The 14,704-nt window shown below is 48.8% G+C and overlaps 1 protein-coding gene across 1 annotated transcript; it reads left to right on the forward strand.

The window, feature by feature from the left end:
* Nucleotides 1–2,141: 2,141 nt before the first annotated feature.
* Nucleotides 2,142–5,515, forward strand: ZCCHC3 (zinc finger CCHC-type containing 3). The gene has a single exon (XM_023251367.2). The coding sequence runs from the start codon at nucleotides 2,784–2,786 to the stop codon at nucleotides 4,005–4,007; it is 1,224 nt and encodes a 407-aa protein (XP_023107135.1). The 5' UTR covers nucleotides 2,142–2,783; the 3' UTR covers nucleotides 4,008–5,515.
* The last annotated feature ends 9,189 nt before the right edge of the window (nucleotides 5,516–14,704 follow it).

Below are 14,704 nucleotides of genomic sequence, written 5' to 3' on the forward strand. Positions count from 1 at the left end.
ATGGCTGAACGTATCAACATAGAAAAGCAAGGTGAGGGGCACCTGGGTGGCCTAGTCAGTTAAGCGTCTTGTGTGACTCTTGGTTTCAACTCAGGTCATGATCCAACGGTTTGTGAGTTTGAGCCCCCCATCGGGCTCTGCACTGGAGCCTGCCTGGGATTCTCTCCCTCCCTCTCCCTCTGCCCACCCCACTCATGCTGTTTCTGTCTCTCTCAAAATAAACTTAAAAAAATTTTTTAAGTGATTTTAAAAACCATTGGAAATTTTAAAAGATGTCAGCGTTGTTGTTAATACACAAAATTCAATTTGTATTCCCTTTTTTAATTGATTTTTAAGTTTATTTACTTATTTCTAGAGAGCACGAGAATGAGTGGGGTAGAGGCAGAGAGAGAGGGAGACAGAGTTCCAAGCAGGATCTGAGCTGTCAGCACAGAGCCCAGTGCAGGGCTCAAACTCACAAACTGTGAGATCAGGACCTGAGCCGAGATCAAGAGTCGGACACTTAACTGTCAGAGCCACCCAGGTGTCCCAAAATGAATTTTTTAATTATGCAAGACGTGTGTGAAGAAAACTATAAAATGTTATTGAAGTTTATCAAAATAAGACTTAAATAAACGAGAAATCCAGTGAGGTCATAGATGAGGTGATTTAGTATTATCAAATGGCAGTTCTGTACAAACGCAATGCAATTCCAATGGAAATCCCAAAAAGTGGTTTCTTGGAATTTAGTGAGCTCGTTCTAAATTTTGTAGAGAGGATCCAAATATAGCGGAGACAGCCTTGTGGAAGGAGAAGAAAGAATGTTTCCCACAAATAAAATAGTTCAGTTTTCTCTTTAGAATTTGGCATATCTGGCTACAGTGAGCCCTAGCAATAATCAGCTGGAAGTTGACTAGCGGCTGCCCCTTCAGATAGAATACCTGCTCTCCAGTTCACCCAGCACACTGTCCTTATTTAAGTTACCTGCGTGATCCTTGTAAATATCTGTATGTTAGTTGCCTGGGGTGAGCAGTTAGGGTAAGAGGAATGGGAGGGATTATTAAAATTATATAGGTTCTATTTGGTTGTGTAAACCTCCTCCCAGTGGAAAGACTTGAGCCGTCAAGCAGAAAGAATAAACACCAACAGAATGAAGAATAGCCTTTCTTGGAAACCCCCTGTGGACCAAGCTCTTTGACACACAATCTCCTTGAACCCCAACATTAGTCTTCTGAGAGTAGACATTAATATCCCTTTGTTATGGATGAGCAAACTGAGCCTATGAAAACTGAGGTCATTGGCCCCATGTGACAAGGCTGAGATTCAAATCAGTCAGATTCACACTAGGGTCTCCCTGACTCCACAATCCACCTCTTCTTTCACTAAAGTCACAATGGTCACTGAAACACCCTGAGATGCACACAGATTTGCATAAAGAAAACAAAGCTGACAAAGCGTATTGTTAACCCATCCCCTCAAACACCCAGATTTTATTAATGCCTCCAAAGCACCATTTGAGACAGATGGAGGAATACAAATTCTGTCCAGTGCTAACTTCAGCTGAGAATCTTCGTGTCAACCAGATTTTACGGAGAGTCTGATGCGAATAGTCCTTGATCCACAATGTCAGAAGCAAAGCAGTTTCGAAATATAAGCCACCTACACATGCGGTCGCCTATTACTCTGACACTCGGCCAAGTGTTTGAACCCGGTCTCCAGGCCCCTGCCTCCTGTGATAGGGGTGTCATTACAGCGTGGTTTTGGAAGATTCCATGTGATAGAGCTTAAAGTGTGCTAATGAGCTTAGTACAGTACCGGGCACTGAAGAGCTCAATATATTATCATTGTCATCATGAGTATAATGGGTCTTTTTAAAAAATGCAGCATCGGGGCGCCTGGGTGGCTCAGTCGGTTAAGCGTCCGACTTCAGCCAGGTCACGATCTCGCGGTCCGTGAGTTCGAGCCCCGCGTCGGGCTCTGGGCTGATGGCTCAGAGCCTGGAGCTTGTTTCCGATTCTGTGTCTCCCTCTCTCTGCCCCTCCCCCGTTCATGCTCTGTCTCTCTCTGTCCCAAAAATAAATAAACGTTAAAAAAAAAAAAGTTAAAAAAATGCAGCATCATTTAGGAATGTATCAAAAGGACTGATGAATAGAGGTGTACTGTGATAAGGCACAGTAAAAATTCTAATGATGTTAAAATACTCCAAAGGTAAAGGGAAGATGTTCACCGTAAAATTCTTCCAACTTTGTGTTTGAAAATGTCCATAACCCAACGTTGGAAAAACAATGCACTGCCGTAGGCTCTGAAAGGAGGGAGAGCTAAGTTTCGTTTGTTTCTGGTTAAACAGAAGAGGTATAGAAAAGAAAACAAAATAGGCTCGTCTTGGGGCCGTGGGCCGTTCGCGATGCTGCCTGAATGAAATCATCGAGGACCGCTTGCGAAAGAGCGAATCCTCGAGAGCGTGGCCCGGGGCTGCCAAGCCTTCGCAAGGGACAGGGACGCGCTCCAAGCGGCGCATCCCGCCCGGGCGCCCAGGAGGTGGGGCCGGAGCGCGCGCTGGCGGAGACGCGGCTCGGCCGTTACCCGAGGGCTCGGGGCCGGCGCTGGCCGCTGCGCGCCGCGGGTAAATACCTTCGGCGGGGAGGGGGAGAGAAGCGTCGAATTTCAAAAAACACACACACACACACACACACACACACACATAACACACACACACCAAACCCCCACAGCCCCGGGCGGGCGGGCGCGCGGATGGGCGCCCTTTGGCTGCGGGAGCGAGTGGAGGATGCTGGGAAGGAGGTAAAATGGCCACCGGCGGCGGCGCGGAGGAGGAGAGGAAGCGGGGGCGGCCGCAGCTCCTGCCCCCCGCGCGGCCCGCGGCCCGCGGCGAGGAGGCCGAGGGCGGCCGCGAGAAGATGGGCTGGGCCCAGGTGGTGAAGAACCTGGCCGAGAAGAAGGGCGAGTTCCGCGAGTCGCGGCCGCCGCGGCGGGAGGAGGAAGGCGGCAGCGGCGTGGGCGGCGTGGGCGGCGGGCTAGGCGCCCCCGCGGGCCTGGCGGCGCCGGGCCTCGGCGACTTCCCCCCGGCCGGCCGCGGGGACCCGAAGGGCCGGCGGAGAGACCCGGCCGGCGAGGCGGCGGACCCGCGCAAGAAGAAAGGCGCGGCCGAGGCGGCCCGGAGAAAGAAGGCCGAGGCGGCGGCCATGGCGGGCCCGGCCAGGCCTGGCGCGGCCGAGGACGCAGCCGAGCGGCCCGCTCAGGACGAGCAGGCAGTGGCGACGGGCCCCGCGGCGGGCCCGGGCAAAGGCCGCTTCCTGGTGCGCATCTGTTTCCAGGGAGACGAGGGTGCCTGCCCGACTCGAGACTTCGTGGTGGGCGCGCTCATCCTGCGCTCCATCGGCATGGACCCGAGCGACATCTACGCGGTCATCCAGATCCCGGGCAGTCGCGAGTTCGACGTGAGCTTCCGCTCGGCGGAGAAGCTGGCCCTGTTCCTACGCGTCTACGAGGAGAAGCGCGAGCAGGAGGACTGCTGGGAGAACTTTGTGGTGCTGGGGCGGAGCAAGTCCAGCTTGAAGACGCTCTTCATCCTCTTCCGGAACGAGACGGTGGACGTGGAGGACATCGTGACCTGGCTCAAGCGCCACTGCGATGTCCTGGCCGTGCCCGTGAAAGTGACCGACAGGTTTGGGATCTGGACCGGGGAGTACAAGTGTGAGATCGAGCTGCGCCAGGGGGAGGGCGGGGTCAGGCACCTGCCCGGGGCCTTCTTCCTGGGGGCCGAGAGGGGCTACAGCTGGTACAAGGGGCAGCCCAAGACGTGTTTTAAATGTGGTTCCCGGACCCACATGAGCGGCAGCTGCACGCAGGACAGGTGCTTCAGGTGCGGGGAGGAGGGGCATCTGAGCCCTTACTGCCGGAAGGGCATCGTTTGCAACCTCTGCGGCAAGCGAGGACACGCCTTTGCCCAGTGTCCCAAAGCAGTTCACAATTCCGTGGCAGCTCAGCTAACCGGGGTGGCTGGGCACTGAATACCCGCCTGCCTGCCAGGGGAACCCAGAGCCAGCTTACCCCCTCTTAAGTGCCAAAACTTTTTTTTAAACCATTTTTTATCGTTTTTGAAGGAGATCTTTTTAAACGTACAAGAGACATCTCTCTCTCTGCCTTCTTAAACCGAGTTTACTCCATTTCAGCCTTTTCTGAATTGGTGACTCTGTCATCAGTGACTACCGAGAACTGTCGTGTGCAGATGTGTCGCCTCTTTTTAAGATTTTGTTTTTCGTTTTTGTACCTGGGTTGTTTTGGGGGGGGTTTTGTGGTTTTTGTGTGGGGTTTTTTTGTGTACTTTTTACTCCCCACGCCTTGTCCTCTCCCAGGATTTTCACCCATTGGGCTGCCTTGCTCATCTTTATGCCCCGGCCCTAGGTACAGGGCCCACCACGTGGTAGGCACTCCGTCAGTGTTTGTTGAATCCAGAACATTGTTGACTGTGGCTTCTGTCAGGGTGTCTACTTTTTGCAGCTCTTCCCCTCCCCCTTTTAATTTGCTGCTTCTAATCTCTGTGGTCTGAGAATTTGTGAAACCAGTGTTGTTAGAAGTGTACGTAATCTGAGTCAATAAGCTCTGAATGGTGGCCAAGGGCCTCTCTTATGGCATTAAAATGCATGGACTTTGGGACAGCTGTTCAGTGGCTCAGAAGCCATTTTTCACAGAATCATGGAATTTAGAATTTTCTTACTGGAAAGGACCTAAAAATTGGTTTAGACCAATCCCCTGGATTTCCAACAGGTGCAACAGGCCCAGAGAGGGTCAGTGACTGGGTCAAAATCACGTAGCTGTCTGGTTCCAGAGCTAGCCTAGAGTAGAGTTCCCTGACCCCAAGCCCGGTGCTCATTCCACTACCTCTCACACTTCACAACATTTTCCTCAACACTTGAGGGCCCAGAAAGTCTGATCTCTCCAGAATGGTGAGCCCAGAGGAATGCTAAGAAATCATCTGGGGGAGAAAGACATTTAGCAGGGGCTTCTGAATACTTGGGAGATCAGGAAGGGACAAAGGAACATAATCCAGGGTGTGCTTACTGCCCCCTGGGGTACTGTATCTGGATTGAAGTGCCAAGTCCTTTGGGACCTCACCCTCCGCCACTCATTGCCACTGCTTAGAAATGGGGGTGCTCCTCAGTAAGGAAACCTACCGGAGGTTTACTTTTGCACCTTAGCCTCAATAGCTAGAAACCCCAGAGAAGCATCTGACTGGAGCTCATCTATAGCTTCCTCACTCACAGGAGAAAGGTGATTTTAACCTGTAATCGTAAGTGAGCTGTTAACTCTAAAATGTACTTGCAAAACAGACCACTTGCAAGAGGGCATTGGGTCAACTAAGTGTTATCAAGTTAAAGTAGAAAAGACAGTACACTGCTTTTCTTTTAGTTTTTGTTTTTCCTTCGCTTTATGTTTTGCTATTTCCTTGTGGCTTAGAATGTAAAATCGATTGTTAAAAGTTTTGTTCTGAATAAATATTTATCTTTTGTATTGCTAACACTGTTGCCCTATTTCCTTTCAGAGTGGAAGATGCTAGGGTACACAGACTCTAGTTTAATCCATGCTTCTTACCCATCATTTGTTTACCCTGCAAATACATTTCCAACCCCTGTAGGCAACACGTAGCACCTACTATGTTGTGCCAGACCCTTTGGCGTTGTTTCCTAAACCGTATGTACGCGTTACACTCACTTGGCACATGGCAAAAACTCAAGTTCTAAGTCCTAACTTTGCTCCAAGGAATCAAAATCACTGGTGTGAATGAAAACATTTTTAGCAAGCACCCCCGCCCCCAACAACTCTGATTGGCAGCCCGGCTTGAGACTATAGTTCTGAATGGTATTACAGTGAGGGAGAGGGATTCTGCCCTCAGATTACAATGGGGAAGTGCCACAAATAGGATGCAAAGTATTCATAGGTTTTTAAAAAAACGCCATCTCTTCCAGGTATTAGGGAGTAAGAAAGAGTCTGGGAAACTTCCCAGAGAGCTGACTCACTCCTCCAAGCCAGCCCTGAAGACCCCAGACACAACTGACTGAAGGATTTTCAGCTCAGAGGTGTTGAAATGATCCAATCCTAAGAATTAAAATTCTCAGTGTACTGATTCTCTAACTCAGTGATTTCAGGATATTTCCAGAGCGGATCAGGTGTGGTTGAGGCCTGGGTGGCTCTTGAGAGCCCCGCCTTGCCAAGCCTGTATAGCCCCTCCTTCCTGTCTCCCAAAGCAAACAGACTCTTCCCTCCTCCATCCCTCCCTCCAGTCCTGTCCCTCCCCCATCAGCTCTCCCTTCTCTGCCTTGGGTTTCCCTCCTTCACAGGGCTGAAGGCCGAGAGAAAGCCTGCATTCATCATATCCGCCCTCCCTCCAAGCAGGCACCGTGCCAAGGAGCCTCCTTGGAAGGAATCTTCCCTCTCTCTGCCTTCCCTCCCCCTCCAACTCTCCTTGAGGGAGCAGAGGAAGAAACTATTTCCCTGCCCATCCCCCACAGGATCCACTCCAGGGCCTCCTGCCTGGCGGTCTGGGGACTCAGCCATGGGCTGGAACGGAACAAACCTCCCCCAGCTTCCTCCTGATCTAGCTACCTCCAAATTACAATCCCTCACTGTTCATGGGCTCGTAGAGAGTGTGCAGAGATCCCCAAGCTGAGGCTGGCTGATTAGCTGACATTTCTTTCATTCCACTTTCAACAGATACTGAGGGCCATTAGAGCCAAGCCCTTCTGCAGGGTAGTTTGCACACACCCCGGAATGAGAGGGTTACTTGCAGAAGGAGATACAGATAAGTGATGAGCAGTTTTTTTTAATAATTTTTTTAATACTCTGAAAAAAGTATATACAAAGCATATAAAATTGTCTGAAGTACAGGTCTCCTGGAAGAGATGATGATGTCATGACTGACACCCACAAGATGAATAAGTCAGGTGGAGAGGGAAGAGAGATCCAAGCAACAGGAACAGCCTGTGCAAAGGCCCGGAGGCCAGAGTACACAGGCTGTTCAGGCTGGCTACAGAGTCACAGAAAGATGTGGTTGGGAAAAGGCCAAGAGGAGGTGACCCAGGGCTTGTCAGTGTTACTTAAGAGGCTTTATTTTGTCCTGACCCCCTCCAGTCTGGCCGCCTCCATTCCATTCACTTATTTAGCATATATATTAAGCACCAACTCTTTCTAGGAAATGGAATACAGCAACATAGTCAAGTTCCCTGGGGCTCAAATTCTAGAACCACACAAAGACATAATTACAAAGTGTGATAAAAAGCACTGCAAGAAACATACAGAGATGGATCTGATCTTAGGGGTCAGGGTCAGGGATAACGTCCCCAAAAAACGTTTAATTGAGATCAAAAAAATACATAAGGAGTTGAGAGATGGCGTGGGGGTTAACCAGTGACAAGGGCAGCCTAGGCAGCAGAGATAACAAGTTTAATAACCCTATGGTGAGAGGAGGCATGACTAAAACCAAATGAAGCCCAGTGTATCAGTCCAGGTTTAGGAAACCACTTGGGGGCACCTGGGTGGCTCAGTCTGTTAAGCCTCCAACTTTGGCTCAGGTCATGATCTCACGGTTTGTGAGTTGAAGCCCTGCATGAACTGCGCCTGCTCCCATTGTTAAGGTAGAGCCTGCTTCGGATCCTCTGTCTCCCTCTTTCTCTGCCCCTCCCCTGCCTCTCAAAGATAAATATTAAAAAAAGAAAGAGAGAAAGAAACAGAAACCACTCTAGGTATCGAAGAAGGTAATGGGACCTAGGGTGGGTATTAGGAATGACTCCTAGAACACTACTGAACTGACTTACCAGAGGAGCTGCTACCTCTCATAGAAAAGAGCCAGGAGCCATCACTGGAAGGATTGAGTTTGAGGACATACTACTGAAGCTACCGTCCAAGGACAGGCTGCTGGGATCGGAAAACTACTGCCAATTCTACTGCCAGGACAGTGAAATGAGGTTTTGAAGTCAGAGACATGACACCGGTGTCTCCACAACCTTACTTATGAGCAGAAACAGCCAAAACTATTTGACTTCTGCCTTACTTCCTTCCACCTTCAAACCTCATGCAAGTATATCTAATTGCTGCAGCTCTAGCTGCAAGGGAGTCAGAAAGTTTTAGCTTTACAGCATGCATAGCACAGTAAGGCACATAAACAGTGGGAATGAGGGCACTTAACTGGCTCAGTCGGTAGGGCATAGGACTCTTCTTGATCTTAGGGTCGTGAGTTCAAGCCCCACATGGGGGATAGAGTTTACTTAATAAAAAACAAAAACAAACAGTGGGAACAGATATTGTCTGACATCTAACCCTATCCAGAACAGCCAGTGTGGCCAGTGCAGAGGTAGGAGGGAGATGATGCTACAAAATAAGGCTACAGACCCTGGGGTCTGGTCAGCCATGTTTAGAATTTGAGTGTAAGAATATGATGAGGAGCCACTGAAAGATCTTTGAGCAAGGAAGTGACATGATCAGGGTTGTATCTTTTTTATTTTTTTAATGTTTATTATTTATCTTAGAGACAGAATGGGAGAGAGAAAGGCAGAGAGAGAGAGGGAGACACAGAATCCAAAGCAGGCTTCAGGCTCCCAGCTGTCAGCACAGAGCCCGGTGCGGGGCTCGAACCCACAAACTGTGAGATCATGACCCGAGCCTAAGTTGGATGCTTAACCGACTGAGCCACCCAGGCGCCTCATGGTTGTATTTTTAAAAGATCATTCATGGGTCGCCTGGGTGGCTCAGTCTGCTGAGTGTCCAACTCTTGATTTCGGCTCAGGTCATGGTCCCAGGGTCGTGGGATAGAACCCTTCGTCAGCCTCCGTGCTGAGCATGGAGCTTGCTTGAGATTCTCTCTTTCTCTCTGTCTCTCTCTCTCTGTCTCTCTCTCTCTCTCTCTTTCTCTGTGTGTGCCCCAACCCCACTTATGCTTTCACTAGTTCTCTCTCTAAAATAAATAAAAGGAAAAAAATTTAAATAAAAGATCATTGTGGATACTTTGTAGAGAATGAGTCAGTGGGGAGCGCGAGTAGAAAAAAGGCCAGTTTCCCCAGGTGAGCGATGAGGGTACCTTGGACCTGGATGATGAAGACAGAAGAAGAAAAGTAGGCAGGGAGGGGCGCCTGGGCGGCTCAGTTGGTTAAGTGTCTGACTTCCGCTCAGGTCATGATCTCGTGGTCCGTGAGTTCAAGCCCCGCGTTGGCCTCTGTGCTGACAGGTCAGAGCCTGGAGCCTGTTTTGGATTCTGTGTCTCCCTCTCTGTCTCTGCCCCTCCCCAGCTCGTGCTCTGCCTCTCTCTCTCTCAAAAATAAATAAACATGAAAAAAACATTTTTTTTAAGACAAGTAGGCAGGGTAAACATATTTAGGAGTTTAAAGCAGCGAGACTTCGACATGGGCTGGGGGAGGTGTAAGTACCAAAGGGGACTCCCAGGTTTCCAGCTGTGGGACATAGAGGATGTCTGAGAGAAGGTGTGGAACAGGTGGCTCAATATACAAGGTCTTAAATTCTAAGGAGAGTTCTGGGCTGGAGAAATAAATGGGAGTCCTATAGCAATGGTCTTCAAACTCTTTAACCACATCCCATAATAAGATATGCATTTTATATCGTGGCCACAAGACATATGCATATATGTACTTACCTATAAAGAAACCAGTTTATATGTATATCAGGAAATAATATTAACCCTGTGGATGGGGTGCCCTGACATTTTCTTCGTTCTTTTATAAATGCTTACACGACCCGTTAAACTGATTTTACAGTCTCCTAACGGGTCATGAGAAAAAGCATAAGGAAGAAAGATTACAGCAACTTGGAGCATACCTTAAGCAGCTCTGACATGCGAGTTTTACCTGATGGGAAAGGAAATCGTGACACGCTAATGAAGGACAGCCAGAAAAGAAGAGAAACCAGGGTGTAGAGACATAAAAACCAAAGGAGGAAAGTTACAGTGAGAGGGGTTAACACCCGAATTGAGTGCCGCAAGAGATCAAGTAAAATTGGCTTTGAGAAATGTCAAGCAAAGTCAGGTCTGAAGAGTGCCCACTGGCCTGAGTAATGTCGAGGTCGTTGATAAGGGCCTTATAGAGGCAGAGTGATGGGAGGAGGCAGACCAAGGAACAAATCATCTTCCTAAATGCCAATCCAGTGCTCTGGCACGCCCTCTGCGGCTCCCTATTGCTCCAGGGACTCAACTCAGCCTACCATCTACCTCCTTTGGCAAGAGGCTCCTGGGCTCTGTTGGGACCTCATTCACAGCCAGGGTGCCCATCATGTCTGTTCATGTCAGCTCCAGGTGTGGCCAACAAAGAGTAAGCAGAAGGAGTTCAGTATGGTGGGGGGGGGGGGGGATACAAGAGGAAGCTACGGGTGAGCACGGCTCAGATCATCCCGAGTTTAAGGTGGAGTTTCATGAGAGTGTACCAGACATGTGCAATGCGAGTGTATCCATACAGTGCCCCTTACTGGCTTATCAACATGACCGGGAATATTTGGGGGAGGACATGTTTCATGAAAGTAAACACAGATACAATATGGAGGAGGATGGGGGGGGGGCGGTGGCTCAGTCGGTTAAGGGTCCGACCTTGGCTCAGGTCATGATCTCTCGGTCTGTGCGTCGGACTCTGTGCTGACAGCTCAGAGCCTGCTTCGGATTCTGCGTCTCCCTCTCTCTCTGCCCCTCCCCTGCTCATGCTCTGTCTCTCTCTCTCTCAAAAATAAACAAACATTGGGGAAAAAAATTTTAATTTACATAATCTGTAACACAGCATTCATTTATAGGAAATGAATCTATAGCTCAACTTGGACGTGTGTAAACAATACCCGTGTGCCGGGATGTTCACTGAAGAATTACTTGGGGTACTAAGGACTGGAACGAAACTGATTGCCTATCAATAGGGAACTAGTCAGCTAGACTATGGCACATTTAAATAGTGGACCACTATGCAGCTGTTTAACAGAATAGTTCTTTGTGCATTAACACAGAATGCTCTCTGAGACATATTTTAAAGTGAACAAAGCAAGATACAGTATGCTACTATTTCAAATTTCTGATTTTTGTCAGCTTTATTGAGTTATAGCTGACCATCAAACTGTAAGATTTAAGTGCACGATGGTAATGATCTGATAGACCTATATTTAAATTAAGAGAATTAATATGTGCAAATGCTTATGTGTAGAACAACTCTGGAAGGATATTAGTGAAATTGGTAAGTGTTGTGATTTCTGAGAAGAACGGGATATTTGGAGTGTGAGGTGAAAGCAAAACTAATTTTATGCAGTATGTCCCTGGAGGCTTTGTTTTGTTTTGTTTTAATGATTTCACGTGTTGTCTGCGGCAAAAACAACAACAACAACAAAAAAAATAAATGCAAAATACAACACAAGACTTCAAAGAAATTCCTGTAGATTCTACAGAGCCTGAAGTTCACCTCCTTTATCTTTAAAAATAAGAAATTTTGATGGGAAAGTTTAAGACTCTCGAGCAGCCAACTCACTAGTCTCTCTGCTTCCTAGCACGCTCTCCTTCGATCCGGGACAACAGTCCCCAGAATGAAATCTGATCACATTACTCCCCAGTTTAAAGACCTTCAAAGACTTTGTGTCCTCTCCCTGGGGCCCACCAGGCCCTGCTAGAGTCCTGCCTCTTCTGGGCCTCACCCCCCACCCCCCACCCGGGCTAGGCTCCTGCTAGTCATTCCAGGAATGCACCCTCCCAGACTCGACCCATGGTTAACCCTTACCTTTCCTAGTGTTCAGCTCTAATGCCACTTTCTAACCTCAGCCTTCCCTAACCTTCTAGACCAGACCCTCCAACACTCCCTCCTCCCAGCAGCTCCCGCAAGTACAATGATATGTTTATTTATGCCGTGGTTTGATTACTATCCACCTCTATCTCTCAATTTTGAGCTCCCAGAGGGCAGGAATCATGACTTTTTTGCTCTTGGTTGTAGCCCAGCATTTAACACTGGGTCTGGCACACTGGAAAAGCTCAATAAATATTTATTGCATGAATGATCTAGAAATTACTCGGCTAAGGTTACAGATCAAGACATTGTGTCTATTTGTCCTTTAATGGTACTCGAAGTATCCCTTAGCACACCTGCACGGACTGTCTCCCGAAAAAGGGCTTATTCTTTCATCTTTTTCTTTTCTTTTCTTTCTTTTTTTTTAGAATTACGGAGGTGGTTGGGGGAATGGGTGAAATAAGCGAAGGGGATTAAGAGTACACTTATCTATTTCTTAATGTTTATTTATTTATTTTTGAGAGAGAGAGAGAGCGAGCAAACGGGAGAGGGGGAGAGGTAGAGAGAGAGAGAGAGAGAGAGAGAGAGAGAGAATTCCAAGCAGGCTCTGTACTATCAGCATAGAGCCTGAGGCAGGACTCGAACTCACAAATCAAATCCTGAGATCACGACCAGAGTCGAAATCAAGAGCTGGTCGCGCCACACGACTGAGCTACCCAGGGACCCCAGGGCTTATTCTTTCATCTTTAAAAAGCTAATTCACTCCTTCAGTCTTCACCTTGGATAAGGGTTTCCGTCAGCCTGAGAGGTCTGGCCCCTCCTCCCCTATTTCTCTGAGGGCGTATCACTGACACCGCCTGCCAGTCCCCTGGCACAGTGAGGACCCGGGAGAGCACGCAGTTAGTTCCTGGATTCCAAGTGCCCGGCTTCAACACTCCCTTACCACCGGCAAGAATAGCCATTGCCCTGAGGCCTGATTGCTCCTCCCCAGGAGGTGGGGGTGAGGATTCCTAGGCACAAGAGGACCTGCCCACCAGAGTCTGTGCCCTCCCTTTCTAGAACATTTCCCAAGACCCCAGAATTCCCTTCCAAAATATCCCCGAGCTCGTTCACGGGTCTCACCCGTGGGGGTCTCATCCCTGGGTCCTGCTCAGCTGAGGGCAAACTACACTGCCTAATGCACACCTTATAGACCGGAGGCTTAGTTCTTAAAGTAGCTGTTTGTAAGAGGCAGCTCAGACGTGGGGGCTGGGTTGTCCACTCATGCATGCTGGGTCCCTCCCTGGTGGGATGGGTGGGAGGGGAGGTAGCTGGACAAGGGCAGGATTCAGTTGCTCCTTGGGCCAACACATCCTGGCACAGAATTCCAAAGGTCCTGGAATTCTTTTTCTTTTTTTTAAGGTTAAAAAACATTTTTTAATGTTTATTTTTGGAGGAGAGAGAGACAGACTGTGAGTGGGGGAGGGGCAGAGAGGGAGCGGGAGACACAGAATCCAAAGCGGGCTCTAGGCTCTGAGCTGTCAGCCCACAGCCCGACGTGGGGCTTGAACCCACGAGCCATGAGATCATGACCTGAGCCAAAGTCAGATGCTTAACGGACTGAGCCACCTAGGCACCCCTGTTGTTTTTTTTTTTTTTAAGTTTATATATTTGAGAGAGACAGAGACAGCATGAGCAGGGGAGGGGCAGAGAGGGGGGGGGAGAGAGAGAGAGAGAGAGAGAGAGAGAGAGAGAGAGAGAGAGAGAGAATCTCAAGCAGGCTCCGCACCATCAGGTCAGAGCCCAACTCGGGGCTCGAACTCACAAAACCCTGAGATCATGACCTTAGCAGAAACCCAGAGTCTGATGCTTAGCCGACTGAGCCACCCAGGTGCCTTCAGTCTGGTAATTCTAATTCGAACCTGGCCTTCCAGGCTTTTCTGAAAGTATATTCATCAAGAAGGAGAGTTAAACATATTTCATTCAGCACATTATACTGATGTGTAACTTCTAACTAGAGACATATAGACCTCCAATTGCACTCTTGTCCCGGGCCTCACAACTGCCCCTGTTTGGTTTTGTCATTTCTTAGCTCAGACAAGCCACATAACCTCTCTGGGCCTGTTTCCCTACCAGAAAAATGGGTTGAATGATAACTGTCTCATCAGGGCTGGTGGGAAAATGAAATGAAACAATTCATGCAAAGGATCTGGCAGAATGCCAGCCCCTCAGCAAACAGTAGCTACCAACCTTGTTTTTTTGTTGTTGTTGTTGTTTGTTTTCATTTTTCTTCCTTTTTTGCCCGCTGGCTATCATCTCTGGTGATTTTTCTATATGACATCCAAACTGGTCTCTTTTGTAGGATTTCCACACTGCTCCTCCCGCCTCAACAACAATGACGACCGCCCTATTCTCTCCACTTAGATCCCACCCCTCTTCAATTGGGAAAACAGCTACTGGTGATTGCACATTTATTATGTTTCAGGCATTGTTTTAAAAACTTGACATGCATTATCTTAACTCAGTTCTGACACCAACTCAATGAAGTATTATTACTCCCCAAACACAAAGACACCGGGATCCGGAGAGTTTGAAGCACTGGCAGCTGGCAAGTGACAGAGCTCGCGGGAATGTGAACCCAGGGCGTCTTACTGCAGAGTCTGGTCTTCCAAATATCCAGAGCCAGGAGCCTGTAAGCCGCCCCCTCCCTCCGCCAGCGCCCCGGCGACCCCACTCTCCTTCAAGCCCCCATTCCTAAGGCCATCATTCCCCCTCAGTTCTCGGGGTCTGACTGTGGAATTTCAGCCCAGTAGGGCGGGCACTTTGTCTCACGCCACGTTGCCCACATCATGGATCCTCCTCCCTCCGTCTCCCCTTTCTCTTCCTTCCTCCCTTCCTTTTTTTTCTCCCTCCCATTAAGTATTGAGGCCCTACTCTGTGCCGGGCTTTGTGCTCCTTCACATGCAAGATATTACCAATGGAAA

The sequence above is a fragment of the Felis catus genome, chromosome A3 (assembly GCF_018350175.1).
Source record: "Felis catus isolate Fca126 chromosome A3, F.catus_Fca126_mat1.0, whole genome shotgun sequence".
Taxonomy (NCBI): domain Eukaryota; kingdom Metazoa; phylum Chordata; class Mammalia; order Carnivora; family Felidae; genus Felis; species Felis catus.